Here is a 27506-nt window from a genome sequence, read left to right on the forward strand (position 1 = left end):
GGTGCACCCGTTCCCCGCCTGTCTGCATCTTTCCAGCCCCCAGAAGCAGGCAGTGGATGGGCTGGTGTCTCCCAGCCCACGGTGCATCAGACCTGCTCTGGCCACCGGCTCTGGCCCTGCCAGGAAGAGAGGCACGTATCCCACCTGCCCCAGGCTGTGCCCACCCTGACTGCCTGCCTGCTTCAGGGCAAAGCCAGTGGTCGGCCGCTGCAGGGCTATGGGCATTGTTCCCTGAAGAGGCTAGAACTCTTCTCTGGGCTGTCGCGGTGCTAAAGCCAGATTGGGCTGAAGCAGGGAGAACCCCCTCCGTGCCCCTGCCACCCTGAAGGTCTCTGTGGCTCCTAGGGCAGGAACAGCCGGCCTGGCTGGCTGCAGTACTCCAGCAGAGGGCTGAAACGATTGGTGTGTGCCCAGCCTGGCTGGGGAGAACCGGCTGGACGGGTGAGCGGTTCAGAGCCCCCGCTCCCTCGGTGCGGGGGAGGCATGGCCGGGGTACTACATTTAGACCAAAGTAAACAGCCACTGCGATGGCAGGCCTCTCCCTCCAGGGACCAGCTGGGCCTCCCTCTGAGCATGTCCAGGCCCAGCCACTCCAGCTGACAAGCTAGAACAGGGTCTCCATCCCGGCACTGGCACTGTAGAGCCGCATTCTGGCTGGGGGCGGGGCTGCAGGATCAGCATTGCCACCCGGCCCCCAAGTGGTGCTGATGCTGCTGGTCTGGGGACACATTTGAGATCCATTGCCCGACTCCGGGTCTCTCTCCCAGCACTGCTGAGACCAGACTGTCCTGGGCCCTGTGTGTGTGTGGGGGGGGGAGGTGGTGACCAGCATCCCTGGCCCCCCCATGTGATGCCAGGAGCACCCCAGTCATGGCCGCCATGAATATCTCCCAACAAATACCCCAGAGTCACCCAAGGGTGAGGCCCACTGCCCTGGGATGCATGGAGCTCGCCTGGTGACAGAGACAGATGACGTATCAATGTGAAATGCAGCATCAGCGAGCCAACAAATTCTCTGAAGACAGAAAAAGCAAAGTGAAGGGAGAGAGACAAGGAAAATGCACATGCTTTTAGCAACTTGGTCAGGGAGGACGTCCCTGGGGGCCACACTGGAGTCCCAGGAAGATGGGCAAAGAGCTCTTCCAGTGGGGCTGTGCGGGGGAGGGGGACAGTCTGTGCAAAGGCCGTGAGTCGTGCTCCTTTGTTTTCCTGACTGCCCACAGCTGCCCTGGCGGTCTGTAAAAATACCCAAGCATCGTAGGGCTTTATCCTGCCTGTGGCAAAGACTTCAGTCCCACCTCTCCTCAAGAGGATTAGAGCAGCACCTTGTATTTTGGGAGGAACCCCAGGCTGCCTTCTTCGAAGCAGATGGCTTCGAAGAACTGGCATCTTTCACCCGGGGCTGGGGTCCCGCTCCTGGAGAGGCTGACCGGCAGAATTCAGGCTTGGGAGTGCCAGCCTATTCATTTTCCAAGGCAAACCAGATTTTGACAAATGATTTTCTTATCTTCGAATCTTGACGCCAAACTTAAAAACAAACAAAAAACCAAACTGCATCTGCTAGAGACCATGACCCTCGGCCTCTGCTTTGCCCGCATAATTGCATTAATCCTGGGAGCACAGAGAGAGAGCAGAGAATGCAACCCAGCCATCTTCCTCCCCCTGCAGCACTGCCCCCAGTGGGGTGGGGTGGGGATAAGCAAGGCCAGTGTGGCCCCCCCTGTCCCAGAGCTTTGAGGCAGGGAGAAGTCCCATGGGTGGCCAGGCCAGGTGAGGAGTTGGGACTTTGCGGGTGAACAGTTGTCCTCCAGAATATCTGCACAACAGGGACAACCAGCCAGGGATAGCAAGAAGGCTGGGTTGTGGCTTCAGAGCCCAATGGACCCGAGTTCCAGCCCCAGCCAGCTTCTTCCCAGCCCTGCTCACATAAGCCAGGGCTCTCCCAGGCAGCTAAAGGCAAGGGTCACTGCTATCCTAGTTTGGGGTGCTCCAATGGGGGCTTGGGCCCCCATGCCCTGGGAGAGCACAGAGGGGACTCAGGCCTGTCCTCCCCAGGCTCACAAGGCCAAGAGCCTGGCCTGGGAGCTATAAATAGCAGCCGCAGAGCGGAGCTGCTGCCTGTGCCCACGCTCCTACGCATGAGTCAGCCTGGCCTGGCCTGGGCAGGCGCCCGGAGGAGCCAGAGAGCTGGCCAGAGGCTGGAGGCCTGGCCCAAGTGCAGGCTGGTTACTCAGGAGACCAAGGCAGGCAGGCCATTGGAATGGGAGGGAGAGGGGCTGTCACCTCAGGGCTCCTATGTACCTGGCAGCCCCTCGAAGATGAACGTCATCCTGATTGCTCCCTGCACCCCTGAAAGGTGAGACAGCAGTGATCTTCATTCACAGATGGGGACACAGGCTCAGAGGGGCGCTTGGCTGGGACATGGCAACCCAAACCAGAAGTTATTCTCTGTCTGTCGATCGAGCGGTCTCCATCTCTGGTTGAGGGCACCCCGAGATGAGGGGCTGGGGCCAGATCATCCTCTGAGGTGCCCCCACAGGGCCAACAACAGGACAGGGCAGGAGGGACATGTGCCCAGGGAATAGTTCCAAGCAGCCCACAGGGACCAGCAGGAGACTCAGGTGAGAAGCTGGATTTGACCTGGAGGCGAAGGGAGCCATAGGCAGCATTAGGGTTTGGGAGGCCGATGTTGGAAGCTGGGCACTGGATGCCCATGCGGGAAGGAGGGCTGGAGAGGTGATTCTGGGAGACTAGGAAGGAGGCAGGTGGGACCGCCTAGGTGGGAGAGGCCTGTGGGTGAAGTGGAGGGGCTGGATCAGGGAGAAATGGGGACCTCCAAGCCCTGAAAGCAGGACTAAGCTCAGGGGCCCAGCCTCCATGGGAGCAGTGCCTGTGTTTCCACGGGAGGAGGAAGCATCGACCTCAGTCAGAGCAGAGAGATGGTGCGTCAATGAGAGTCAAGAAGCTAAGAGCCAGAGGGGCCTGAAGGCTCCATCTGAGCCTCTGCTCACACACTCATGATGCGGAGCTCACCATCCACCAGACTGCTCCCCCTCCGATTGCTCTGACCCCAGAAATCCCTTCTTGTGGGACCTGAGTGTCAGCCTCCCTATCAAGGGGCATCTTATTCCAACAGGTTTTGGGGAGCCTGGGACTGCCTTATGCCCACCCCTCGTCCGGTTGGTGCACCCAAAAGTCCAGTCTCCTCTGAGATGAGCCTCTGCCTCCCTTCTAGTCCTTCAGGAGGGAGAGAGCGATGGTATCTTGTTGCCTTAAATGTGGGCACACAGAGACTTCAAACAACCAGGGACTGCTGAAACGCAAACATCTATTCTCAGAGACAACTCCTATTTGAGGAAGATAGATATTTTCCTACCAAAACCCACAAACACAGCCCCCCAGTCCCCTTTGCACACCCCCACTTCAAATGGTCTCCCAGACTTATCACTGTCCTCTCCCCCTGGGTGGGTTGCCCTTAGGGGCACGAACGCAGACCTAGTGCTGTACTCACTTCCCTTCTGGCACCCCTCTCCTACCCCTGGCAGGGCAAAGCCCCTAGGATGGGGGAGGGGTCTCCAGGCACACTCCCCTTGTCTGGGAGCCCCCTGGGCCACCGTTGCTCTCTCATACATCCCTTTATCCGTTCATCATGTCTTCATCCCAGCAAAGCCCCAGCACACCTCACCAACGCCGGGGCCCTAAGATGCAGTTCCGCCAACAGCCCCTTCCCTTGGCTCCCGGGTGACGCGACGCTGCCCCGCTCTTGCCCAGCCCCTGGCTCCAGGGTGACCCTGGGGCGCGGGGCTCCCAAAGAGACAGGCAGATCCCACCCCATCGCGCCCCCTCCCCCGCCCCCGGCCTGGCGACTCCCAGGGGCGCTGGCAGGAGTGCGTGTGCGCGGGGCGGGGGTCCGGGCGGCGGTGACCTTGGCCGGGCGCGGGTCCCCGGGGAGGGGCGGAGCGCGGCGCCCGGCGGGCGGGGACGGGCGGGGACCGGCGCGGGCGCGGCGGCGGCGGCGGCGGCTCCGGCGGGCGGGTGGCGGGCGCGCGGGGGGCGGCGGCGCCCGAGCGGACACGAGCCGGCCAGCAAGCAGCCGCGGCGGCGCCGCAGGACGAGCGCCCAGGTAGGCGGCCGGGGCGGGGGCCGGTGCGCCCGGCCCCGCCGCACCCCACCCGCGAGGCCCGCGGGGCCCTCTCCCCGCGCGCCCCTCCTTTGTCCGAGCCCCACCCTTGCGGCCGCGGGGCCGGGCCCTCCTGTTCCCGGTGGCCCCCCGCCCCCGCCCGGACCCCTCCCCAGTCCGTGGAGCCCCGGCCGCGCCGCCCTCGGGGCGCCCACCTTGGACAGCTCCCCCTGGGCTCCCTCCCGCCCCCGCGGTACTTGCCGCGCGCCCCTCCGCCAAGCCAGCCCCTCCCCCAGGCCCGCCGCATCCCCCTCTCTGGGTGGGTCGGTCCTGCTCGGTCAGAGCCCCCTTCGTGAGGGGCCAGGCGGGCCCTGGGCCCGTCTTCCCGCCGAGCACCCGCTCAGCCTCCTGACCCTCGGCTGAGCCAAGCCCCTCACCCAGGAGCCCCTCCCTTGGTCGGGCCCTTCCCCCACCACTGAGAGCCTTCGGTGGCCAAGCGGAGCCGTGGGCTGGACCCCTGAGTGTGCCTCCCCTCCCTCAGGCCCCCGTCATTAGTCAGGCAGTCCCTAGGTCGACCCCTCCCCCATTTGGTTAAGCAGTGTGTGTGTGTGTGTGTGTGTGTGTGTGTGTGTGTGTGTGTGTGTGTCCTGTGCCCTCCCCCAGGTCAAGGCCTGCTCACCTGGCCCCCGGGAGCGTCAGGGAGGGCTCCCTTGCACAGGAGGACCCTGCGCTGTGTAGCCAACCAGGGCCCAATTCAAATCCTACTCTGCTCTGCTGCCTCCCTGCTCTGTGACCTTGAGCCAGGGCCTCCCCCCTCTGAGCCTCAGTGCCTACAACCCCCTACCCCCACCCCACAGGAGGTGAGGGTGGGATTCGAACAGCACCAGGTAGGTGCCTGGCATGGACTTGGGGGTTAGTGAATGGGGGCTCCTACTCCAGGGACTCGGGCCCCAGAAGGTCCCCTCCTGGAGGTCGTCCTGCTGCTGATGGGCCTGGAGTCCTGCCAGGGGGTCTGGACCCAGAGCAGGGCAAGGGTGGTCTGGGTCCCCAGCCATCTATGGTGGTGCCTGGCTGCGCTCTCATGTGCCCCCTTCTCCAGGTGCCCACCTGGGGAAGGGCAGTGCCTGCAGAGCTGGCTGGCTCCCCTCGCCGCCCCCCCCCCCAGCTTCCTCCCAATGCTGAGAACTGCCATGCATGTCCCCAACATGCCTGGTGTCTACGAGGAGTTAGGACTGGTAAGCACGTACAGTGTGCCTCGCACGGAAGCGGGGCATGTGTCTGCTCTTACTTTGATTGTCCTGTTTTTGGCAAACCTGGTACTTTTGATCCTTCGGAACCTGCCTCTACAACGCATGGGCGGCTGAGTGCTTTACACCCTGAGCCCTCGTGATTGGTAATCACGATCGTGCATCTTTACCGAGGACCCCCGGTTCTAGGAGCCTGGCCTGGGCTTTATCCAGCTTCCACATTGCTTGTCTCAGCAGGCACTGTGACAAAACCAAGGCTCGGGGACCCCGGGGCCTCACCGCCAGCTTCACACCACCTAGCCTTACAGCCCACACACAGCTGAGGGAGGTAACTTGGTCCAGGCGCAACCTTGTGTCTCCTTCCTCCCACTGTGGACCTACCTCCGTACGGAGGGGCCCTCAGAGACCGCTGGGAAGGAGAAAGGGAAACGGTGTCCTGCTTTCCCTAAGTAAGGACACAGATGCTGGGGACAACTCTTCTGCTGTCCCACCCCCAGCCCAGGCCTCTTCCCCCACCCACAGCATTTCAGGAATTGCTGTGCTGTGTGACCTCGCAAGGACACTGGACCTCTCTGAGTACAGGTGCAGAGAGAGAGGCTAGGAGGATGCCCTTTTAGGAAGATCTGTTCCTCCAGAAACAGCAGACCTTGAACCAGAGGCCACAGCAGGCCAGACTCGTCTGGAGGCAGAATGCAGGAAGTGGGGACCTTTCTCACTGGGTCCAGTTCTTGTTTTCTCACCTCTGACCTGGGCCGCTGTCAGGAATTGGTGCCATGATTTGCAAATTGTGGCTCTCGGATCTCCAGCCTCAGGATTGCACCTATGGGATGAGAGAGGAGAGGAGCTTTATGGTGCCAGTTCCCTGGGCCACCAGGTTTTTCACCTCCGGGCCCAAGAGGACAGGCAGGCTAAAGATGCCCGACCACGTGGCCTCCACGAGGTTCAAGAGCCTCTGGGCTGAGGGAAGAGCAGGAAGCCTGGGGGTGCTGGAGAGAGGCACCATTTCACAGAGGAGGAAACTGAGGCTCGGGGTGGCAACGCAGCTTGCCTAGGTCACAGAGCCAGGTCCGCTGGCTTCCGAGAGCCCATGGCCACCCTGGGAAGCGAAGGAGAAGCCAGTGCAGCCTGGGAGGGGAGCATGCAGGTGAGGAAAGGAGTTAGTGCCCTGCACATGGGCATCTTTGCACGTCTTCCAGCCAGGGTCCTCTGGGAGCGAGCTTGGGCCCCAGAATGTGTCGGGGCAGGGAAGCAAGCAGAGGGGGCTGGCTCCAAGCCTGCATGCAGGGCGGAATTGCGAAGTCAGCCAAACCAACCAGAGGGCCTTCCCGGGACGCAGGAGAGATGCCTTCTCCGAGGAGAAGCTGCCCCTCGTACCATCACCTCACCCCCAGGGGCCCAGAGCCATCCCTCCTCTGGTGCCTGACACTCCTCTGGTGCCTGACACTCCTCTCTGTGCAGGGTCGGTCTGGGGTTCCAGCAGCTGGCACGAGCCCTCCCGGCCCCGACCCCCAGCCCCTGCGAGGAAGATGCCTGAGCAGAGCAACGACTACCGAGTGGTGGTGTTCGGGGCGGGCGGCGTGGGCAAGAGCTCGCTGGTGCTGCGCTTCGTGAAGGGCACCTTCCGGGACACCTACATCCCCACCATCGAGGACACCTACCGGCAGGTGATCAGCTGCGACAAGAGCGTGTGCACGCTGCAGATCACCGACACGACCGGCAGCCACCAGTTCCCGGCCATGCAGCGGCTGTCCATCTCCAAGGGCCACGCCTTCATCCTGGTCTACTCCATCACCAGCAAGCAGTCGCTGGAGGAGCTGGGGCCCATCTACAAGCTCATCGTGCAGATCAAGGGCAGCGTCGAGGACATCCCCGTCATGCTGGTGGGCAACAAGTGCGACGAGACGCAGCGGGAGGTGGACACCCGCGAGGCCCAGGCCGTGGCCCAGGAGTGGAAGTGCGCCTTCATGGAGACGTCGGCCAAGATGAACTACAACGTCAAGGAGCTTTTCCAGGAGCTGCTCACGCTGGAGACACGCCGGAACATGAGCCTGAACATCGACGGCAAGCGCTCCAGCAAACAGAAGAGGACAGACCGCGTCAAGGGCAAATGCCTCCTCATGTGAGCCCAGAACGCCCGCCACCAGCCGGCCCATGCCTCTCCCAACGCCCCCGCTCCCCCTCCTCCTCCGGTCCTCTGCTCCCGGCCCTCCGGTCCTCCCTGCCCTCCTCCCCACCTTCTTCTCTCTCCTTCTCATCTCTTCCACTTCTCTTCCTTCACCCAACACCTCTGCAGGGGAAACCGAGGCCCCGGTGAGCCCGCGGCAGGTCTGGGGCTCCAACCTGGCTCTGCCGCATGGCTCTGCCTCCCGCCCTCCCCCCCCAGGCCTGTCTGCACCCCCCAAAGCCAAGTGCTGGAGGTGGCCCCCTGGATCCGCACATGAGAAAATGGGGAAGCTGCCTGTCCCCACTGGGACCGAGGACGCCAGGTCTTCCCTGTCTCTGCCTGTCTCTGTCTCTTTCCCTTGGGTGCCCTAGCCAGACCTGTGTCTCCCCCATCAGATCACTGTGACCCTGCTGGGGAGGGGGAGCTGAAACGCACATGGACCTCAGAGTTTGTTTTCCCCTCTTTGGTGTTTACCACACACTGCCCCTGCTCTGTCCTTCATGACCTCTGTCCTGTGCCCCCACCCCAGGTCCCAGATCGATCCTCACCCCTGTCCCCACAGCCTCGGGGTGGGGGGGAGGCTTGCGGGATGGGTCTCAGGCCACCAGGCAATAACCACAGAGCCAGCAGCAGCCCCCTGCCAGCCTGGAATTCCACTCCTCGTCCCGCCTGGGGTGAGGCCCAGGGTGCAGGCAGGGGAGGCCTAGGACTGGCTCATGGCCACAGCACAACTCAAGGGGACCGTCCAGCGTGAATATGGGGTGCATTCCCAGACACGGCCCCCACAGATTGGCACAGCCTGTCACCACCAAGCCTCAGGCAGGGGCACATGGGGTGCTGGGGAGGGGGTACCTGGGGCCCCATCCAGGGACAGGCAGCTGGACCCAGCACCAGCAGGATCTGAGGGGAATCGAGGCAGAGCTCTACCCAGCCCACTGCCTCCCGCCAACTGTGCCCCAGAGAAGGGGGCTCTGCCCAGGAAGGTGTGTTTCCTGGAGTCAGGGTGCTTCTGCCACCATGAGGTTCTGAGCGCTTTCCGAGAGTGTGCGGCTACCTGCACACCCACGGGACCCTGCAGGGCTGTGTCTGACGAGCATGGAGGTGAGCTGTAGGCCTGGGGGGGAGAGCGCGGATGGCATATTTGTGTAACTTGGTGCGCACAGGCAGACGTCTTGGGTCTGAGCATGGGTCCGTGCGTGCACGTGTGCGTGTGTGCCTGTCATTTGGGTGGTAAGTCTCCGTCACGGTCTCCGTGTAGTAATGGTGTAGGCTGGACGTAGGGTGGGCAGTGTGGTCGTCGACAGGACTGGTGATTTGTGTCGATGGGAACCTTCGTACCAGCGTAAGTGTGACTGTAAGTGTTGTATTTTGGGGAGTGGGTGACGTGATTCATAGGACCGCAGCATAAACCTGTTGGTTCTGTCTGAGGAACGCCGAGCCTGTGACTTCATAGCGAGGTGGCTCTCGGCTATGTAGCGGTCAGCTGTTGGTGCCTCACAAATGACCACAAAGCCAGCCACCAGAAACTGGACATGTTTGTCATCTGTGTTCCTGGGGGTCAGGAGCCTGGGCACGGCTTGCCTGAGACTTCCACTCGGGACCTCGCAAGGCTGTGAGCAGAGTGCGGGCTGGCTGCCGTCTCATCGAAAGGGGACCCATCTGTTCCCAAGCTCACGCGGCTGTCAGCGGCGTTAAGTTTTCCGCAGTCACAGGCCCGAGGGGCTCTGTTGCTCCCTGGACGTCAGCCCCCTGTGGCTCCTTGGCACGTGGGTCTCTCCTGGGGTTGCTCGCAGAGTCGGGCGTCCCGGGGGTGACGGAGCTGCACGTGTGTGCTGGCGTGTTCCTATGCGCGTTGGGACTGACCTGTGTGCACGTGCATGAGAAAGGGCATGTCGAGGTATGGTCATGTGACCCCACGGGGACTGTTTGTAGGTAAGACGGACTGTTTGTGTCCATCCTGGTAGCCATGTGTTTGGTCTTGTCTGTGTTCATGGGACTCCGCAAATGTTTACTGGGCACGCTGTGTAGAGAGGGAGGGAGTGTGTGTGTGCAAGCGTGTGTGTCACTGCCTGGCACATGGACAGGCCCTTGGAAAAGGTGGTAGCATCCTGCCGGAGCACAGCTGAGCCCCTTTATCCTGCGGCGGGTCCAGGGCCCACCAGCAGCTGGTGTTGCTCCCTTCCCCACCCCGGGAGCGTTTCCCGGCCTTGCTGGGCAGGGGTCTGCAGCCCTTTCTCAGGGACACACCCTGATAGCACAATCTCCCTGGGGCCCTGCCCACCTCCAGGCCTTTCCCTGCCCCAGGCCATGGTCCCCTGGGGAGAAAGGGGTTCTGGAGCAGGAGGGGCCTGACCTGCCCCAGCTGCTGGCCCATCCTGCCTGGGCATCCCTGGTTCTGGGGACCATGCCAGGCCATGCTTGCTGTGATTCCACCCCTGCCCCTCCTCCCCCTGCATGTGGGTGCCCCCCGCCCCCCACATTGTGGGGTCTGTGTAGCATTTGCTCTAGAAATAGTCTTCCTGCAATAAAGAAGTGGATCCTGCATTCCCCATCAGTGCCCTTTCTTTGGCGTCAGGGAGGGCAGTCCACCACCTGCAAAAGATAAACATGAAGGATGGGAGGTGAGGGATGGGGGTGAGGGATGGGGAGGAAGTGAGGGATGGGGGTGAGGGATGGGGAGGAGGTGAGGGATGGAGGTGGGGAATGGGGAGGAGGTGGGGGATGGGGGAGATGGGTTGGGGTGAGGGAAGGAGACAAAGAAAGGTGCTATGGGAAGAGTGAACATTTGTGACAAAGACAGTTCAGCACTTCTCCAGGTGGCTTCCCCACAAGAGACCCCACGGGCCCTGCTGGAGCCCTTACTCCAGATGCAGGGAATGGCAGGTGCTATGAGCCTCTTTTACATGAGGAGGAAACTGTAGGGCCTCAGCTTCCCTATCTGCTGAATGTTGGCTTGGGGCAGAGTTTGAAAGCAGGGGCAGAATAAGGGTGAGGAGAGTGAGGCACTCACCAGGAGCACAAAACTTAAGTGGGGAACACCAAAAACTCAGCCCTCAAGACACATATTTTAAAGCAATACTTAGTGCAAAGGAAACCATGGTGAAAAAAATACCAATATATAAGATACATATATATATAATATAAATTAAATTATTTACATGTATATTATAAATTTATACTATAAATATAAATTTGTATATATATAAATATATATATTTCAAGATTTTATTTATTTATTTGAGAGAGAGATCGCAGAAGGAGAGGGAGAGAGAGAAGCAGGCTCCGAGCTGAGCAGGGAGCCCGACGTGGGACTAGATCCCAGGACCCTGAGATCATGACCTGAGCCGAAGGCAGATGCTTCACTGACTGAGCCACCCTGGGAACCCCAAAATACCAGTATTTTAAATAAAGATGGGATCTGACAGGGCCTGGAAGGAGCAAGGGAGGTGGTTGGCACGAATGTGCCATCGGATCTTGTTTTACTGTCACATTTTGGTGTTTTGTTCATCCTGGATTCTTTCTGCATTTGTTTTGAATTTTTAAAATATTGCATTAACACAGTATTTATCTTGATAGCAAGGTTTTCTGTGTTTTGTTTTGTTTTGTATTGGTACCCCTTTAGGTCTGGGATTTGAGAAGAGTGCCTTTCTGGCCTCACCGCAGTCCTGGTCCTGCTCTGTCTTTGGGGCCACATGACGGCAATGTCCTTGGGTGAAGCATGCTCAGCCACTTCCCCCAAACAGCCCAGGAATGGCCAGACCTTCTGATTTTTCAAGAGGGCCTGGAAATCTAGATTTCTTTTTTGGTGAAATGTCCTTATTTTTAAATGTTAGCAATGAACTTACATTTTTAAAGGATTTTGGGGCCACATCCCACCTGGGGGCCACCAGTTTTTGACCCTTGTTTAGGTAACAATTCCTTTGTGGAGATGTGGGCTGAGGAGTGAGATGCTGGCCCCCAGGCTCCTGGTTCTCTCTGTGTACTGCAGGGGATGAGTGGGGAGGTTCCTGCAGGGATGACAGGAGCCCTGGGGCGGGGGGGCGCGCTCAGCTGGGAGGCCAGAGGCTCAGATCACAGAATATCAGTATATTGCACAAAGTTCTAGGAGTCTTGGAATCTGGTGGCTCCATCTTCCCACGTAAGAAATTCTCCCCTCCCTGACTGTCGATGCTTTTGCAGACATACTGTACACTTTCTGACATCCCCAGGGGGAGCTTATTAAAAATACACCTTCCAGGGGTCCAGTGGCCACAGGATTCTCGATCAATCAATCTGGGTGGGGGCCAAGGAAACTGCTGTTTCATTTTTCTAAATTATCTTTTAAAGATTTTATTATTCATTTGAGACAGAGAGAGAGCACAAATGGAAGGGAGAGGCAGACGGAGGGAGAAGCAGACTCCCCACTGAGCAAGGAGCCCCATGTGGGGCTGGATCCCAAGACCCTGAGATCATGACCTGAGCCTAAGGCAGAGGCTTAACCATCTGAGCCACCCAAGCGCCCCTGAACCTGCTTCATTAGATCCAGGCCCAGAAGTTAGGAAATTGAGAAACCCTGGAAATTATGAGAAAGGCTTGGGCAAATGACCTTGGATTTAACCTCCCTGAGACTCAGTTACCACCTCTGTAAAATGGGAACAATGTAATTTCACCTCTTGGCCTTAGGCAGAGGGTTCAAAATAAGAGGGCAGTTATTATTGCCCCGCAGGTCAAATGACCTATGAGTAAGGGATATACCTCTCCCGCAAGTGAGGCCCAGGAGCTAGGCTTTTGGATTCGAATTCCCCGAGCGCCTCGCACCCCACTGACGTCACCGAGTCACCTCTGGAAATCCGCTAGTCGCGGGCGGTGGAGTCCACCACAGCGGGCCTATTTGCAAATCAGCATAGCCCCGCCCCCCACGCGGTCCCCGCTCGCGGGTGGCCAGCGGCGGTGCCACTCAGCGCTCCGCCTCCTGGCCCCGCCCGCGCCGCGAGCCCCGCCCCCTCGCTTGGGTGCAGCCTACCCCGCTGCCTTCCCTATGCCCCGCCCCGGCCGGGGCCTCCCGCCGCCGGGGCTCCCGATTGGCCGCGCTGGCTGCCGGTGCCCGTCCCCCGCCCTCTGGCCCCGCCCCGCGGAGGGAGCGGGCGCTCGCCGGCCAGGCGGCGGGTTCGGCTGCGCGGCGGGGCTGAGGCGGCCGCGGCGGCCGGAGCGCAGGTAAGGGCGCGTGCAACCGTGGACCGGGCCGGGGTCCGCCGTCCCCGCCTCGGGCCCGGGGGGCAGGGGCGAGGCCCGGGCGGAGGGCAGGCCGGGGCGGCCCGGGGAAGGCGCCTTGGGAGGGCTCCAGTTTGGCTGCGGACCGAGTTGGGGGTCGGAGTCAGTGAGGAAGGGTCTGGGGCCGGGGGTACGGGCCGGAGTTGGGGGTCGCGGTCAGTGAGGAAGGGGCTGGGGCCGCGGGTCCGGTCCAGAGTTGGGGGTCGCGGTCAGTGAGGAAGGGTCTGGGTCTGGGGGTACGGGCCGGAGTTGGGGGTCGGCGTCAGTGAGGAAGGGGCTGGGGCCGGAGTTCCGGTCCAGAGTTGGGGGTCGGAGTCATTGAGGAAGGGTCTGGGTCCGGGGGTACGGGCCAGAGTTGGGGGTCGGCGTCAGTGAGGAAGGGGCTGGGGCCGGAGTTCCGGTCCAGAGTTGGGGGTCGGAGTCAGTGAGGAAGGGGCTGGGGCCCGGGGTCCGGTCCAGAGTTGGGGGTCGCGGTCAGTGAGGAAGGGCCTGGGGTACGGGCAGGAGTTGGGGGTCGCGGTCGGTGAGGAAGGGGCCGGGGCGCGGGGGGGGATCCGGTTGGGAGTTGGGGGTCAGGGTCAGTGAAGAAGGGGCTGGGGCTGTAGTTGGGGGTCCTGGCTCGGACTGCAGTGGAGGTCGGCAGGGGAAGGGTGGGGGTGGAGTTGGGGGTCGAGGTTAGCAAGGGAGGGGGAATAGTGCTAGGGTTGAAGGTGGAGGTTATTTGAGGAGGGGCTGGGAGTGGAGTTGAAAGTGGAGGTTAGCTGGGGAGGGGGCTGTGGTGGGAGTTGGGGGTCGCAGGCAGGCGGGGAGGAGGCTGAGGAGTGCAGCCAGGGGTGGAGCTGGGGACCGAGGGAGGAGTGATTGAGGAGTCCCCCCTCAAGACGAGCTGAGAAAGGTGGCCCAGTGAGGGGAGGGCCAGGCCACTTTCAGCAGGGGTCTAAGGGCCCTGGGGGCCCAGTGATGGAGGGCTGTGAAACCTGGTGCTGGTGTTTTGGGGAGAACGACTAGTCAGGAGGAAATGGGGGGTCTTGTTAGAAGTCAGTTACAAGGATTGTGGAGGCCACTTGCCCACTACTTTTGGGGGGCTAATCATTCAGTGTAGGAGGGGGGTGGCCGTGAGCTGGAGGAGATGGGAGTCCAACATACTTTGGGAGGTCAGCTTCTAGGATGTAGGGTATAAGCCGAAAGGTTCATGTTGGTGACTGAATTTTTCAGGAATTTTTGGGCTCGGGAACGAGGAGCCAAGGTGGGAGTTTTGGGGACGATGGTATTGAGGGATGTGGGTGGCACTTTGTTTTTCCTGGGGAGCGGGGGTTGCTAGGGGCTGGAAGGTGGGCGGGAGAAGACAGGCGTGATGAACAGCAGCTCAGAGGCTTCGACTGTTGCTAGGTGTCCAGGTGCAGAGAAGCCAAGTTCACAAACTTGTTCAGTCGGGTGCTGAGGTCTTACGGAAATGAAGAGTGTAGTGGGCTCTGGACGGCGGGCCTGTGTTCCCCGCTGGGCTCCAGCTGCTGGCGGGCCATGGGGCCTCTGGGAGTTTACTTTGCTCCTCCGTGAAACGGGAATGAGAAAGCAGTAGCAGGCACCTCACAGGAGTGCTGGGGGGTCAGATGAGGGAATGCACGCACCTAGCACGCTCCTGGCACATGGCAGGGGACGTGAGGCGTTGATAATAATGTTCTAAATTAAGGTTTTTTTGGGAGGGGGGAAGGTGGGTGGGTAGAATTACTGGGTTGTTACAGAGGGGAGAGGAGGAGAGGGAAGGAATCATCAGCTGGAGTTTGACTCTAGTCCTTTAGCCTTGGGGTACACATGAGATCACCCCTGGAGCTTTAAAAAAGAATCTCTGGGGGGGGGGGAGGTCCAATTCATTAAATTGAGGAAAAAAATGAAAAAGGAGGAAGGGTCTGAGACCAGGAGATTCTGAAGATTTGTCCAGAAACAGGCACATCCTCTTAAGAGAGGTTGCATGGGTCATTCTGATTTAGGTGTACCCCTCAGGAGCCAGTCCAATCTGTACCCCAAAGGGAACCACTGGGCTGCAATTATATGCTCTTTAAATATATGAACTTGACAAATGGAGCTCATATGATGGACCCGGGTCTCTCCGCTTGGCACTGCTGTCGGAGTGGGGTCACTGTCTCTGGGGCACCCACTGGCCCCACCCACTTCACGCAGCAGCACCCTAAGTCGTGACAACCACAGACGTCCTCAGACTACTGCCCAGTGCCCCCTCGGTGCGGCATCACCCCAGTGGAGAACCCCCTGCTCTAGGCAAAATGAGGTTATTTTCCCCTTGGATCACCTTTGATCCTTAGGAAGTTCGGCCACTCAGGTTTGGGGTTGCTTTGTAAGTCTTGTAGTGCTCTCATTTGGAGAGGAAAAATGCTTTTAGAGGATTCGAGCGATGCCACTACTTTCTCGGTGGGTCTTCCGTGTGGCTTCTGCACGCACACTCGAGTGATCTCGCCCACGGGATGAATTGCTACGTCGCAAGCGTTGAAAGATGCCACTGTTTGGATTTGTTTCCCTGTTTTTGACCTTGCACGTGAGACTTGCAGAGATGCCGGAGCTGTACGGGTGATGCTTGGTCTTCCTTAGAAAGTATCCTGTGATGCCATTGTTTTCCGTTCGCATTTTGTGCTGCGTGAAGCGCGGGGCCCAGTGGTTTGAAGGGAAGGACGATGGAATATGAATTACCTCGGACAGACTCAGCTCTGTGTTGACTGAATGGGTGCGTTATTTTTGGGCACCACGTAGTAGAGTAAGAGCTGCTTCTTCCGTTCAAGGTGTTGTTACAGATTTTCTCATTTGCATCTGGAAACCAAGAATAGTCTTTAAAATGGCATTTACTAGGTCATTCCTATTCTTGAAGCCCTTTGTAGTTCCCTTACAAAAGGGTCGTTGTGCATGGCCTCCATGACTCTGGAAGTTTCTGGAGCTTTCTAGAGAGGACGGTTACCAGGACAGTTGCACGATTGCTGGGTGTCGATACAGAGTTACCCCCTGTCCTCCTTTGTGCCTGGCAGGAGCAGATGACTGCCCAACTGGATCTTTGTTCGGGGAAGGTTTCTCTTGCGTCTGCCGCGTGCCCGGGTCCGTTAACGGCTGGCCTCTGCACTCCGAGGAGCCTCCCCCTGCTTCCTGCTGTTCTTTTCCACAGTTCTGGACCTGGCTTTTCATTGCTTCTCTCTGGGCTGACCTTCGTCGTGGCCTCCCTCTCTTCAGGGTCTAGAGGAAAGTCATGGCGTGTGTCACCCAGAACACCTTGGAGACCAGTTGGGGGAGCTGAAAAGGTGGAGTGACTTGTCCCTGGGGGCGGGGGGGGGGGGTGGCCTCCATCTTCCTCCTCGTCCACCCTGCCAGCTGGCACACAGGGTGGCTTCCTGCAGCTCTGAGACTCTTCCAGAAACGGCTACTAGTATTCCTTGAGAACTTTGCAAGGGGGAAGATCTTACTGCTTTTCATTTTGCAGTTGCGGTACAATTTCCATGTCATAAAACTCAGCCATTTTACGCATAGACTTCTGTTTTGGGGGGAAGTTTATGGAGCTGTGTAACCATCCCCATAAACCTTTAGAGCTTTCCATCACTCATATAAGATCCCTATAACCATTAACCTTCACTCCCTGTTCCCTGCCCTCCCCAGCCCCCGGCCCTCAGCCCCCACGAGCCCCCTTCCCATCGTGGAGGAGCCTGTTCTGGACGCGTCACACACGTGGACTCACACGCTGTGGGGCCTTGTGTGTCTGGTTCCCTCCTTGAGCATCATGGGCTCGGGGTCCGTCCCCGGGGCAGCGCGGGTGGGCGTCTCACTCCTGTTCATGGGTGAGTAATATTCCACCTGTGACCGGACACGCTTTGTTTCTCCCTTCACCTGGCTGTGGACATCTGCCCCCACATTTTGCAGTGAACAGTCAAGCTACTATTAAGTGGCTTTTTCCTGGCACTTGGTGGCCTGTTGAACCGGAGCTTGGGGGTGGCCTAGGGGTGAGCCCTCTGGGTTCTCCGTCTCTCTTTTCCACTTGAGTTAAGTGCTTCGCAGTCTCCGGTGCCACGCATCCTAGCTGGTGGGTTGGCCTCGTGGCCCGCTCAGGTGGGCAGCCCCTCACGGCCAGAATCTGCTCTGTGAGGCACAGATGTGTCGTCATTTCCCTGCCACCGCTACCAACTCATCACCCACTTGACAAAATCGAAATGCCTCATGCAGCCTTGGTGGCAACATGGGAGTTGGTCCCCTTCACCTTCCTACCATGACCTGCACTTTGAGTGCAGAAACCTGCCCCTCCTGCCATCTGCTCGGCACAGGCGCCCTTTCCTGGATGGTGCGGTTTGCTGTCTCCTTTGTCTGAAGCCTGCCTGCCTTCCTCTCCCCAACAGAGGCTGCCTTGTGTGCCTATTTTAAGCGTCAGAGCGGGTGCCAGGCGCCGGGAGTGCCACGTGAATGAGAGGCTTGTGTGCATGCGTGGGGAGGCGTGGAGACGGGGGACCCAGGGCCCTTCTGTCCCTGGACTGGCTCTCTGAGTGGGGGTCCCTGGGAATGGTGGAGACAGGCCCAGGCCTGTGTGTCCCATGAGCGCCACAGGTGCTGCAAGAAAGGAAGCCTTCGGGGGGTGGAGAGGTGGGGATCCTGTGTGTAGCACAGGCTAGAGATGAGCTTCGCACGGACGAGTTTGCCTGGGGGCAGGTGGAGGGGCACAGCACCCCTCGTGCAAGCCCCAAGGCAGGGCCGAATCTTCCATATCATTTCACTCAGGGTCTGCCCCTCGGCACTACTGACGTTTGGGTCAGGTTCCTCCTTATGGGGCCATTCTGGGCACTGTTGGGGACTGAGCAGCATTCCTGACCCCACCCACTCAACGCCAGGAGCACCCCCTGTCGTGACAAACACAGGTGTCCCCAGACACTGCCCAGTGTCCCCTGGGGGCAGAATCACCCCTGGTTGGGAAACATTAGGCTGAACTATTTCTAATAAGATTTTATGAATCTAAAGGTATGTTTGGGTTTGTTTTTTTTTTTAATAAACTGTTTTTTAAAGCAGTTTTAGGTTCATAACAAAATTGAGCAGAAGGGATTTCCCATATACTCCCTGTCCCCCTGCCCAGGCTCCCGCATTATCAACGTCCACGTGAGAGGGGGACATTTGTTACAGTCAGTGAACCTACAAGGACATGTCATGGTCACCCCGTGTCCGTGGATGACATTCAGACTCCCCGTTGGTGTTGTACCATGGGTTTGGGCAAATGGATAAAGTCACGTACCCACCATTATGGTATCACACAGAGTAGGTTCACTGCCCTAAAAAATCCTCGGTGCTCCCCCAATTCATCCCCCCTCACTCCACTATTTTGTTTTTATGGGCAAAGTGATAAGAATAGCTTAGTAACCTCGAGTTCCTTTTGGGGAAGATGTAGCTCTGTAGGCTGTGGAGTTTCCTATGAACTAATCTTCCATGTTCTCCACTCCAAGCAACTGTACCGTTGAGTAGAAACAGGACTTGAACCTCTTGTGTGATTGTCAACGCTCCACTGGCCGCATTCACAAAAGCAAAATATGTGAAACAGATTTTAATGAGACACTTTACATAACACCTTATATCCAAAATACTGACATTTCAACGCGCCATCAATGTGAAGAAGGTATGAATGTGCTGTTTTCCTTTCTTTCGCACGATGTCTTCAAAATCTGGTGTGTATTTTGCACCTGTAGATTCTGACATCTCAGGATGAGCCCCATTTCAGGTGCTCAGTGCTGCATACTGGACATCACAGGTGTAGGAAGTGGCTAGGGGAAATTTTAGGAGAAAATAAGACCCCCAAAGGCATCTGAGTGCAAGCTGAGCATTTGGACATGTTGTGGGTGGTTTTTAGAGCTGTTGATGTATCTGCTGGTTGAGACTGTGGATTGAAGGTCGTAGAAAGTCAGTTCTGGAAGAGCCCCCTGACTCTCCAGTCCAGGTGATGGCAAACCACGGCCCTTGGGCCAAATCTAGCTCATCATCTGTTTTTATGTGGCCCTTGGGCTGAGAATGGTTTTTACATTTGAAGTGGTTTCAAAAAAAATCAAAGAAAGCATAATATATCATGACATATGAAAATCATACAGAATTCAAGTTTCGGTGTCCACCAATAAAGTTTTATTGTCACAGAGCCACACACATTGGTTGACGTGTTGCTTGCCATGGCGTTCAGGCTACAACACAGGAGACCGTGTAGCTCGCAAGTCAAAAATACCAATTCTCTGGCCCTACAGAGAAAAAAAAAGTTTGTCAGCCCCGCTAGTCTAACTGGCGGGATTTACAGATGAGGAAACAGGCCCGGTTTCATGGATTCATGGCGGTGCTGGGACTTGAACTTGGGATTTCATAGTTCAGCTTTATCCGTTCATTTTAACATCGGTCTTGGGAGAGCAAGTGATGGTTCACGCCACAGAGAGCTGCCTCGGATGCCGTCTTGCTCGGAGCTCGTACCCCCATAGCCTCCTGGTTGAGCAGAGGTTAATGATTTGGGGACAGACGCGTAGGATGATTTTTTTCCCCCATAACAGCGTGCCATACTTAGCAAGCCTGATTATTTATTTTCTTTAGTGTCACGAGACGTAACAGCCAATCTTAGAAATAATGGCATCTTAGATTTGATGAACCATGGCATCCGAGAGCTGCAAATAGATCCCGTTTTGAAGTGCCAGTTATGTTTATTATCACGTTACTTAAAGACGCACACACGTAAAACCGCATATAGAATGTCTCATGCTCAGGCCGTTTAGCTATAAACCGAAAAAGCGGATCAAGTAAAGAAAAATAAAACAGCAACACAATGAAGCAACGGTCTTCCAAACACATATTCAGATGGACAATTTTGACGTCAGGCGATGGGCGGTTTTTTTAGAATGATGTCCAAGAGTGACAGTTTGCCCGGAGCCAGGTTTGAAAACGCAGCCGGGTCACAGTGAATTTCGTCGTCTGGAGCCAAGGACGAGTCTCTGTTCCACACCCGCCGAACTTAGAAACGCCTCTGTCTTTGGGCTGAGCACTGACAAGCGCTCATTCCTCAGGTAGGCAGTTTTAAATATTCGAGGCCAGGGTGAGAAACGGAAGGCTCGTTTCTTTTCTTTCCTTTTGTCTCTTGGCAGACTGGTGCTTTGGGAATGGATGGTTGTTTCAATTGGCAGCAAGAGGCGATGGGAGGAAATGGGGCTGGGGGGCTTTGTGGGTGGGCCGGACTTTGCTGTTTAAGAAAGAGGTTGGCGCCCCATCTGTCTTTCTTCTCTCTCCCTGTCTCTGTGTCTCACTGACGGATTCCAGGGGCCCCTCAGCTCTGTGTAAAGGAAACAAAGCCATGCCCACAGCATTCACAAGCCTCAAGCCGCCGCATGTGGGTTTGGGGCTTAGGAGGACAGGGGACCTTGGTCCCATCCTTGCCTCTGCCTCTCATTCCCAAACTGGCCCAGTCCCCTCGCCTCTCAGCTCCCAGTCCCCTAGCTGAGAAGTGGGGCACAAGGTTAGGTAAGTGTCCAGGGGAGAAAGATCGTGCGCTGAGTTCTGAGATGCGTTTTTTTCTTCTATAACATTTTAACTCTGCTAATTGTAGGTGTGAGAAAAGTCTCGAAGGCAGCGTGGAGAGTTCCCACGTACCCCTCCGAACCGCCGTGCTGGCTAACATCCTGTATTCCCCCTGGCGCCTTTGTTGCCCTCAGAAGTTAACCTGTGCGCATTGCTATTAACCAAAACCCACGCTTTGTCCAGATTTCACTCTTCCTCTAACGTCCTTTTCTGCCCCAGGACCCCACGTGGTACTAGGCCCTCTGGGCTGAGACAGCCTCTCTGACCTTCCTTGTCTTTTACGCCTGGACAGTCTTGAGGACGCCTGGTTAGGAATTTTGCACAACGACCCCCAGTCTGGGTTTGCCTGATGTCTCCTTGTGTTCAGACCAGGGTTACGGGGTTTGGGGCAGAACACACAGTGGTGAGGACCCCTCTCAGCACATTGCAGCAGGGACCAGGGGCCCCTGACACCCACAGGTCACTGATGGTGTTGACCTTGGTCACCAGTCACAGGTCATGTTTGCCCATCCACCAGGTGCTCAGAGGCCTGGATGTGTGTCCTTGCACCCTTCCTTCCTTCTGCCGAGGGAACCCCGGGCCCGGGACAGCTGGCTCTCCCATGCTGGATTCCCCGTTCTCTGTCCTGCCAGCTTTTGTCCACCTTCACTGCCTGATGTGGTTTCTGTCCTGGCTCCGCCGTACCCAGTGCAGGCGGTGCTGGAGATAATTTGGGGGAGTTGGGAAATCATCGTCTCACATGCTGTGGCCATGGACACTGCAGGGTGTTGGGGAGACCGTCTCCCTTCTGATTTGAGACACGTGGGTCCCACCTGTCCCAAACCCATGCATTGGTGAGGGGTGTGAACGGGTCCCACTGCTGGTGGTTGAGACAAGCACACGCCAGCCCTGAGCGCTTGTCACAGCTCTGCGTAGGTGCCACATTTTAATAAAAGGTGGGGGAGCTTTAGATCTGAGAGCAGATCTGGGAGCAGAGTTGGGGCACCTGCGGCCCAAGGCCAGAAACCGCCTCATGGCGCCGGTGTTCCTACCTTCCCGACTGGTCCACCTGCTGCCCAAAGGGACACCGTGGGTCTTTGTTCACATGTCAGTGCAGCGTTTGGGGGAGCCAAGGATTGCTGGAAAGCAGGCTGTTTTGTGGGGAGGTGTTTGGGTGTCCTTTGAAAGTGGAGCTGGGCAGCGGGGGGGCGCCCTACGGGAAGGATGGGATTCTCTCCGGCCTCCCGGGGCAGGGAGCTGCCTGGCTGCACTGAGGCCTTTCCTTAGCGGCCTCATGATCCTCAGATGCCGGCCACGGGATGGTGCCAGGTGCTGGGGGTACGGCTGCCCCCACCATGCGCCCTGTGTCCTGCGCCTCCAGGGGAGGGGACCTGTCAGCTGTGGCCGTCAGCACGGATCGAGCACCTGCCGCACACCAGACATCGTCCCTGTCTACTTCTCCCTCCATCTCTGTCAGTGCAGCTCCAGTGTCCCACGCTGCTCCCCGCACCCATCTCCACCCAAATTACCCATAACATCAAATTCACCGTCTTAACCATTTCTTTCTTTCCTTTCTTTCTTTTAAATATTTATTTATTTATTTTAGAGAGAAAGAAAGCATGCGAGCCGGTGTGGGGGGTGGAGTTGGAGGGGCAGAGGGAGAGAAACTCAAGCAGACTCCCCCAGGAGCCCGACACAGGGCTCAATCCCACCACCCTGAGATCAGACCTGAGCCGAAACCAAGAGTTGGACTCTTAACCAACTGAGCCAGCCAGGTGCCCCTTAACCATCTCTAAGTGCACAGCCCCACGGCATGAAGCACACTCACCCCATCCTGCAGCCACCCCCACCCTCCGTCTCCAGAACTTTCCATCTCCCCACACGGAGACTCTGTCCCCAGGAAGCACAGACTCCCCGCCCCCTCCCCCAGGCCCCCAGCACCCACAAGCCCCCTTCCTGTCTGTGGGTCTGCTTGTTCAGACGTGTAGAATCACACAGCATGTGGGCTTCTGTGTCTGGTTCCCTCCCCGAGCGTCGTGGGCTCAGGGTCCGTGCGTGTTCATGTTTTATGTCCAAATGGTCTTCTGGTGTATGACTGCATCGCGTTGTCTTTGTCCCTACATCCATTGCTGGATACTTTGTGGCTGTTGTGACTGTGACGCTGTGAGCGTGTATGTTCAGGCTTCTGTGTGGACAGCTGTTCCAGTGCCGCTGGATGCCCAGGAGCGGCATCGTGGGGCCCGTCACCTATTATTAAACTTACTGATTGTGCTTCTGTGCCTGGTGGGACTTTTGTCCATTTGCTGCTTCTTTCACAGCTCAGCCCTGGGGGCTCTGGACGGATTTGAGTCCCTCTGGCTGATTCCGTTCATTTCCTCCCTGCCCCCATCCTCGTTTCTGCCTTGAGCCTCGGCTGGCAGGTCCCCGCGCCAGCCCGTCTGGGGCAGCTTTCTCAGCATGGCTGGATTTTCTCCCTGCCCCCACCCTGGGGTCTCGCCCCTCTTTCCCTGGCCTGGAATGCCCTCTGCGTGGACACACTGGCACACCCCACTTGCTCACGATCCGCCCGGCCCTCCTGGGGCTGCCTCTCTGCCTCTCCCTGCTCTCACCGACCCCCCGCGTCCAGTGTCCTCTAGCGCCCGATGCTCTGAACCTCTGGACTCCCAGCCACCTCTGTCTGCAGTCGCCAGGGGGCCTGGCCCAGTTTTCTTTAGACTGAGCTCCCATTTTTGTTGGTTGGTGTCTCGCCCTCTCCCTCCCCCCTTCTCCTGCTCCAGGTCAAGGTGACTTGCTGGCCACTCTTGTCTCGTTTCACATTGTGTGTGGGGCTTTCCACCCAGGGCTGCGCTGACCCCAAGAGCAAATCCCTGAGGTGCCCATCTGGGGTCCTGTCTTCAGATGAGTGCGCTGAGGTTCAGAATGGGGGAGCCACGCCAGGAAGGACCCTAGCCCCGGGGCTCCCCCACGTCGTAGCTCTTCCTGACTGCGCCATCAGCATTGTGCGTAGGATTTTGTGTCTCGGGGACAGGCCGCCACACTTCCTTCTAGCCGAGGAATTGAGCGTGGGGAGCCAGCTCCCAGGTTCCTGGTTCCTCGTATTAAAAATAATTGGTTTCGGGGTATCTGGCCGGCTCAGTTGGGGGAGCACATGACTCTTGATCTCAGGATCTTGAATTCAAGCCCCACGTTGGCCAAGGAGCCTACTTAAAATAAACATTTTAAAAAAATTTAAAAATTATTGGTCTCACGTGAAAAGATGCTCAGTGTCATTTAGCTCTCAGGGAAATGCAAATGAAAACCACCGTGAGACAGCATTTCACCCCGTCAGGACGGCCAGAATCCAGCAGACAGACACGAGCAAGTGTTGTCAAGGACGGGGACAACCCGGAGCCCGCGCAGGGCTGGGGGAGCGCGAGGGGGCAGCCGCTCTGGAAGGCAGTTGGGCGGTTGGGAGGTTCCTCAAAAAAGTTAAAGGTGGGGTGTTCATCCGACCCAGCGATTCCACTCCTGGGCGTCCACCCAAGAGAAACGAGAACACGTGTCCACACGAAAACCTGCCCACGAGTGTTCACAGCTGCAGGATTCACAACAGCCGCCAAGTGGAAACACCCAGGTGTCCATCGATGGATAAGGGGATACGCACAGCGTGTCCACCGCACACAAGAGCATCACTGGGCTGCGAACAGAAGCGCGGCGCCCACACGCGCTGCCCCAGGGATGGACCCCGAGCCCACGACACTCAGGGAGGGAACCAGACACAGAAGGCCCCACGGCGTGTGAGTCCACGTGTGTGACACGTCCAGAGCAGGCTCCTCCACAGACAGGAAGGGAGCTCGTGAGGGCTAGAGGCTGGGGAAGGGGGGTAACAAATGATGGGGACAGGGTTTCCTTTTGGGGAGATGGAATGTTCTGGAACTAGTTAGAGGTGATGGTTGCACAACTCCGTGAATATACTAGATGCCACTGAAATGTATACTTTGGTTAAAATTGTAAATTTTCTATTTTGTGTACTTTATCAACCCCCCCCCGCCACACCCCCAAACACCTCTTGGTCTAAGCGGTCATATTTCAGAGCTTGAGACCATTGACGGTTAAGGGCCGTGGGGGAGTGGCCCTGTTTTCTTCCCTAGAGCCCCTCCCCTCCCTCTGCCTCAGGTCAAGCCCCGTGGAGCCGTGATCACAGACATGTTCTCATTTTAAGTCCTGTCCTTGTGAGTCTGGCACAAGGGCGTGAATTCCTCTGTGTCCGGAGCGGCTGAGCAGTCACACCCTTGACTTTGGTATTGCCAGCCCTGGGCCTTAAGCGGACGCGTGTGCCGCTTAGGTTGGGAGGGCAGGAAGGTGCTCCTGGGTCTCTGGGAGGAAGCGGTGAGTAAGGTTAAAGTGTGGCACTGCCGAGGAAGAGGGACCCAGGGACTGACATACGGAAGAGGTGAAAGGTTGGGAATTACGGGACTTTCTGGAACCTTCTGGTACGCGGAGGGCATTGTGGCATAGTGAGGCTTCGGGGTTGGAATTGCTGCTCAGCCCTGGGTGACTTTCTCCCTGTGTGATTTGAATCTCTCTGTTTCTGTTTCTCCGTGGACACAAAGGAGTAGGAGCCCCCCACTCCCACCCCCTGGATCGTCCTAAGGGTTGGGAGGGTGTGGTGGTCACTGTTCTGATTGTGCTGTTATTACGTGTGTTTAAAGTAATTGCCACTGCAGGCATCAGGCCCGTTCCTGGTGGCGTGTGGACAGAAGCCACAGTGGCTGCTCTGGCTTAGAAGCTGGACTCATTTGGGAACCAGACGGACTGTCTTGGGAAGCCATTGGTCCCTGGTTGTTGAAGATGGCGTGGCAGAGGCTGGGTGACCCCAGGCCACATGTGGGAGTGGGATTCCCTTGTGGTGGGTGTGGACTTGACACCAGAGGCCACTCCAGGAGCTGAGGCTCCTAGCAGTGAGCTGCCACGAAGCCAGATGGGGTCAGGGGTGAAGTGCGGACGGAGCTGCCTGCTGTTCTTGCCTCGCCAGGCTGGACCTCTATCTGTGTTGTAGAAGGGGAAACTGAGGCACACACATTTTTCATCCCCCTGCCCCGTCCCAGGTCAGGGCCCTCGTGGGAGCAGAGTAAGGAGTTGGTCTCGCTTCCCCATGATGTGGGGTATGCCGAGCATGGCCAGGTTGCCGGGGGACCCCGACGGACGACCCACCGGCTGGTAACCGTTCCATCCCTGGGTGGTTGTGTTCCGTGGTTTCTCCATTCTCACCGTTCTGCCTCTGTACCCGAGCCCAGGAGGGGATGGTGTGCTCCCCGAGACACAAGCGGCCAAAGCACCCCCCACCTCAGGTCCAGGGGCCTCTGGTGCTGCACACCCATCTCACACGTGCATTTTGCTGCGACCATGTTGGCATCAGCGGCAGCCACCCACCCCCTTTCCGCTCAGAGCCACACACAAGGGACTGGACCCCAGGCACACCATACAGAGGCCCTGGTGGTCAGATGCAGGCGGCCGAGGATTAGGAGTTTCTGGATGTCCCGGTGATGGTTTGTGGGAGAGTGGCAGCACGCAGGCCCCCCTGGGTTCTGTGGAGGGTGGCGTCCTGTCTGCGCCCTTGTCCAGGAGCAGGGCGTAGGGCTGTCTCTCTGCCTGGCCAGTAAGGGGAATGCTGGCACCTCATACAGACGCTTCGGAGGGCTCGGGGCTGACCCCCCATCGGGAGTGCGCCACGCTGGGCCCGGCCTCCTTACACCCCCAGCCCCCAGAAAGATTAAAAAGAGCTGAACCATTCACTGAGTACCCCCTCTGTGCCCGACGCCCTCACGGCCACCGAAGTTGTTGATCTGACTCTTAAACCGGGACGGCCCCACCCCAGAGAATGACCTGGCTCCGGGTGCCCACAGTACTGGGAACGAGAGACCCTGCCCACGTTTCAGGCGAGGGCCCTTGTTCCCAGTGCTCCGGGTCGGAAAGCCGAGCTGTCGCAGAGCCTGCCCCAGGTCATAGGATGAGCACACAGCGACCGCAGTGTCGAAGAATAACCCAGCCAGCCCCGAAGCCCTTGCCAGCTTCCTGGGGGCTCTCCCTCCAGGTTCCCTCACCTGTAAATGGGGAAGTGAGAACACTCAGCTCCGAGTCACGGTGGCGATGAGATGAGATCGTGGCAAGTGCTGTGGGTGCGCCACCTGCTTTGCGGGGTTTATCTTGCAGGTGCGGCACCCGCTGTGCACTCCGACCCTCTGCCCGGTCCTCCTCCTCCAGACGCGCTGCCGGGGAGCCAGGGTCTCCCCTCAGCACTGCTGACATTGCCGGGGTCTCAGCCCCCTGCCCCCAGGTGTGACCACCCCAGCCATCTTCGGACACCGCACAGTGTCTCCTGGGGGCAGGACTGCCCCTCATTGTTTGTAAAGGGATCAAAGCCAAAGAAAACATGTTTGAGATTTTGGAGTGCTCTGGGATATCTCGTTGACAGAGGGACACTCGGGGCTCACAGCTGGGCCTAGACTGCTCGGGAGACGCACAGCGGAGTCCGTCTCCAGGTGACGTTACTGGCCACCTTCCCTAGGGAAACTCTCCGTAGCACATATGGAAATGTAATTAAGCAGCCGTTTTCCCCTCTGTGGTGGTGACATAGATTTGGCTCTGTAATAAAGAGGAAGGAGTCCCTTTAGATCTAAGGGCCAGACAGAGCAGGGTCACCCCCTTCATCCCTGCACTGCTGACATTGGGGCAGGTCACTCTCGGGGGTGCGTGCCAGGCGCTGGGGGACCTGAGCAGCATCCCTGACCCCAGCCCCTCGATGCCGGGAGCACCCCATCGTGACAACCACAGACGTCCCAAGCATGGCCTAATGTCCCCCAGGGGCAGAAGTGTCCCGCTTCTCCTGTTGAGAACTGTGTGCAAGGAATACACGTCTTTCATGTGTTTGTCTTGTGTCCTATAGGACCCTGGGGAAGTGCTTTCCCAGTGGTTCTTTACACATCGAGACCCGCACAGGAACCAGTTGAGGTCATGGCTGTCCTTCGGAGCTGCCCTCAGGAGAGGGGCCATGCCCTCTAATATTTCTGGCCTCTAACCAGCCTCGTCCGGGAAATAATGTTCCATGCTTCTTTACCTCTGAGCAGCCTCTTCTCCTTGCTGACAACATTTCGTGGTCTTTACAGTTACCAGTTTTCATTGGGCAGCACTGACCATGGCCATAGCC

At 58.0% G+C, this 27506-nt stretch overlaps 2 protein-coding genes across 6 annotated transcripts in view; both read left to right on the forward strand.

The window, feature by feature from the left end:
- Positions 1–2190: 2190 nt before the first annotated feature.
- On the forward strand, positions 2191–10080 carry DIRAS1 (DIRAS family GTPase 1). Of its 3 annotated transcripts, none has more exons than XM_087867419.1 (3): positions 2191–2356; positions 6826–7486; positions 7661–10080. In XM_087867419.1, exons 2-3 carry the CDS (start codon positions 6894–6896, stop codon positions 7806–7808), a joined length of 741 nt encoding a protein of 246 aa, XP_087723545.1. In that variant the 5' UTR covers positions 2191–2356; positions 6826–6893; the 3' UTR covers positions 7809–10080. The 3 variants fall into 3 exon arrangements, with proteins under 3 accessions (XP_087723545.1, XP_087723544.1, XP_045656051.1); XM_087867418.1 differs by lacking the exon at positions 2191–2356 and adding an exon at positions 3993–4123; XM_045800095.2 differs by lacking the exon at positions 2191–2356 and adding an exon at positions 3993–4123 and having other exon boundaries at positions 6826–7803.
- Positions 10081–12588: 2508 nt separating this feature from the next.
- Positions 12589–27506, forward strand: part of GNG7 (G protein subunit gamma 7) — a 120845-nt gene continuing 105927 nt past the window's right edge. For all 3 annotated transcript variants that reach the window (XM_087867421.1, XM_045800099.2, XM_045800097.2), the window contains exon 1: positions 12589–12724. The gene's annotated coding sequence lies outside the window, so the exon portion shown is untranslated. The remainder of the gene's footprint in view (positions 12725–27506) is intronic.

This window comes from Ursus americanus, chromosome 14, assembly GCF_024610735.1.
Source record: "Ursus americanus isolate L20-20 chromosome 14, mUrsAme1.1.p, whole genome shotgun sequence".
NCBI lineage: Eukaryota > Metazoa > Chordata > Mammalia > Carnivora > Ursidae > Ursus > Ursus americanus.

What these genes read in the sequence shown, in the direction of transcription:
- DIRAS1 (XM_087867419.1), top strand. Translation starts at nt 6,894, where the DNA reads ATGCCTGAGCAGAGCAACGACTACCGAGTGGTGGTGTTCGGGGCGGGC. An exon ending in AAGGGCAAATGCCTCCTCAT is followed by an intron (nt 7,487 to 7,660) that starts GTGAGCCCAGAA and finishes ACACCTCTGCAG; the next exon opens with GGGAAACCGAGGCCCCGGTG.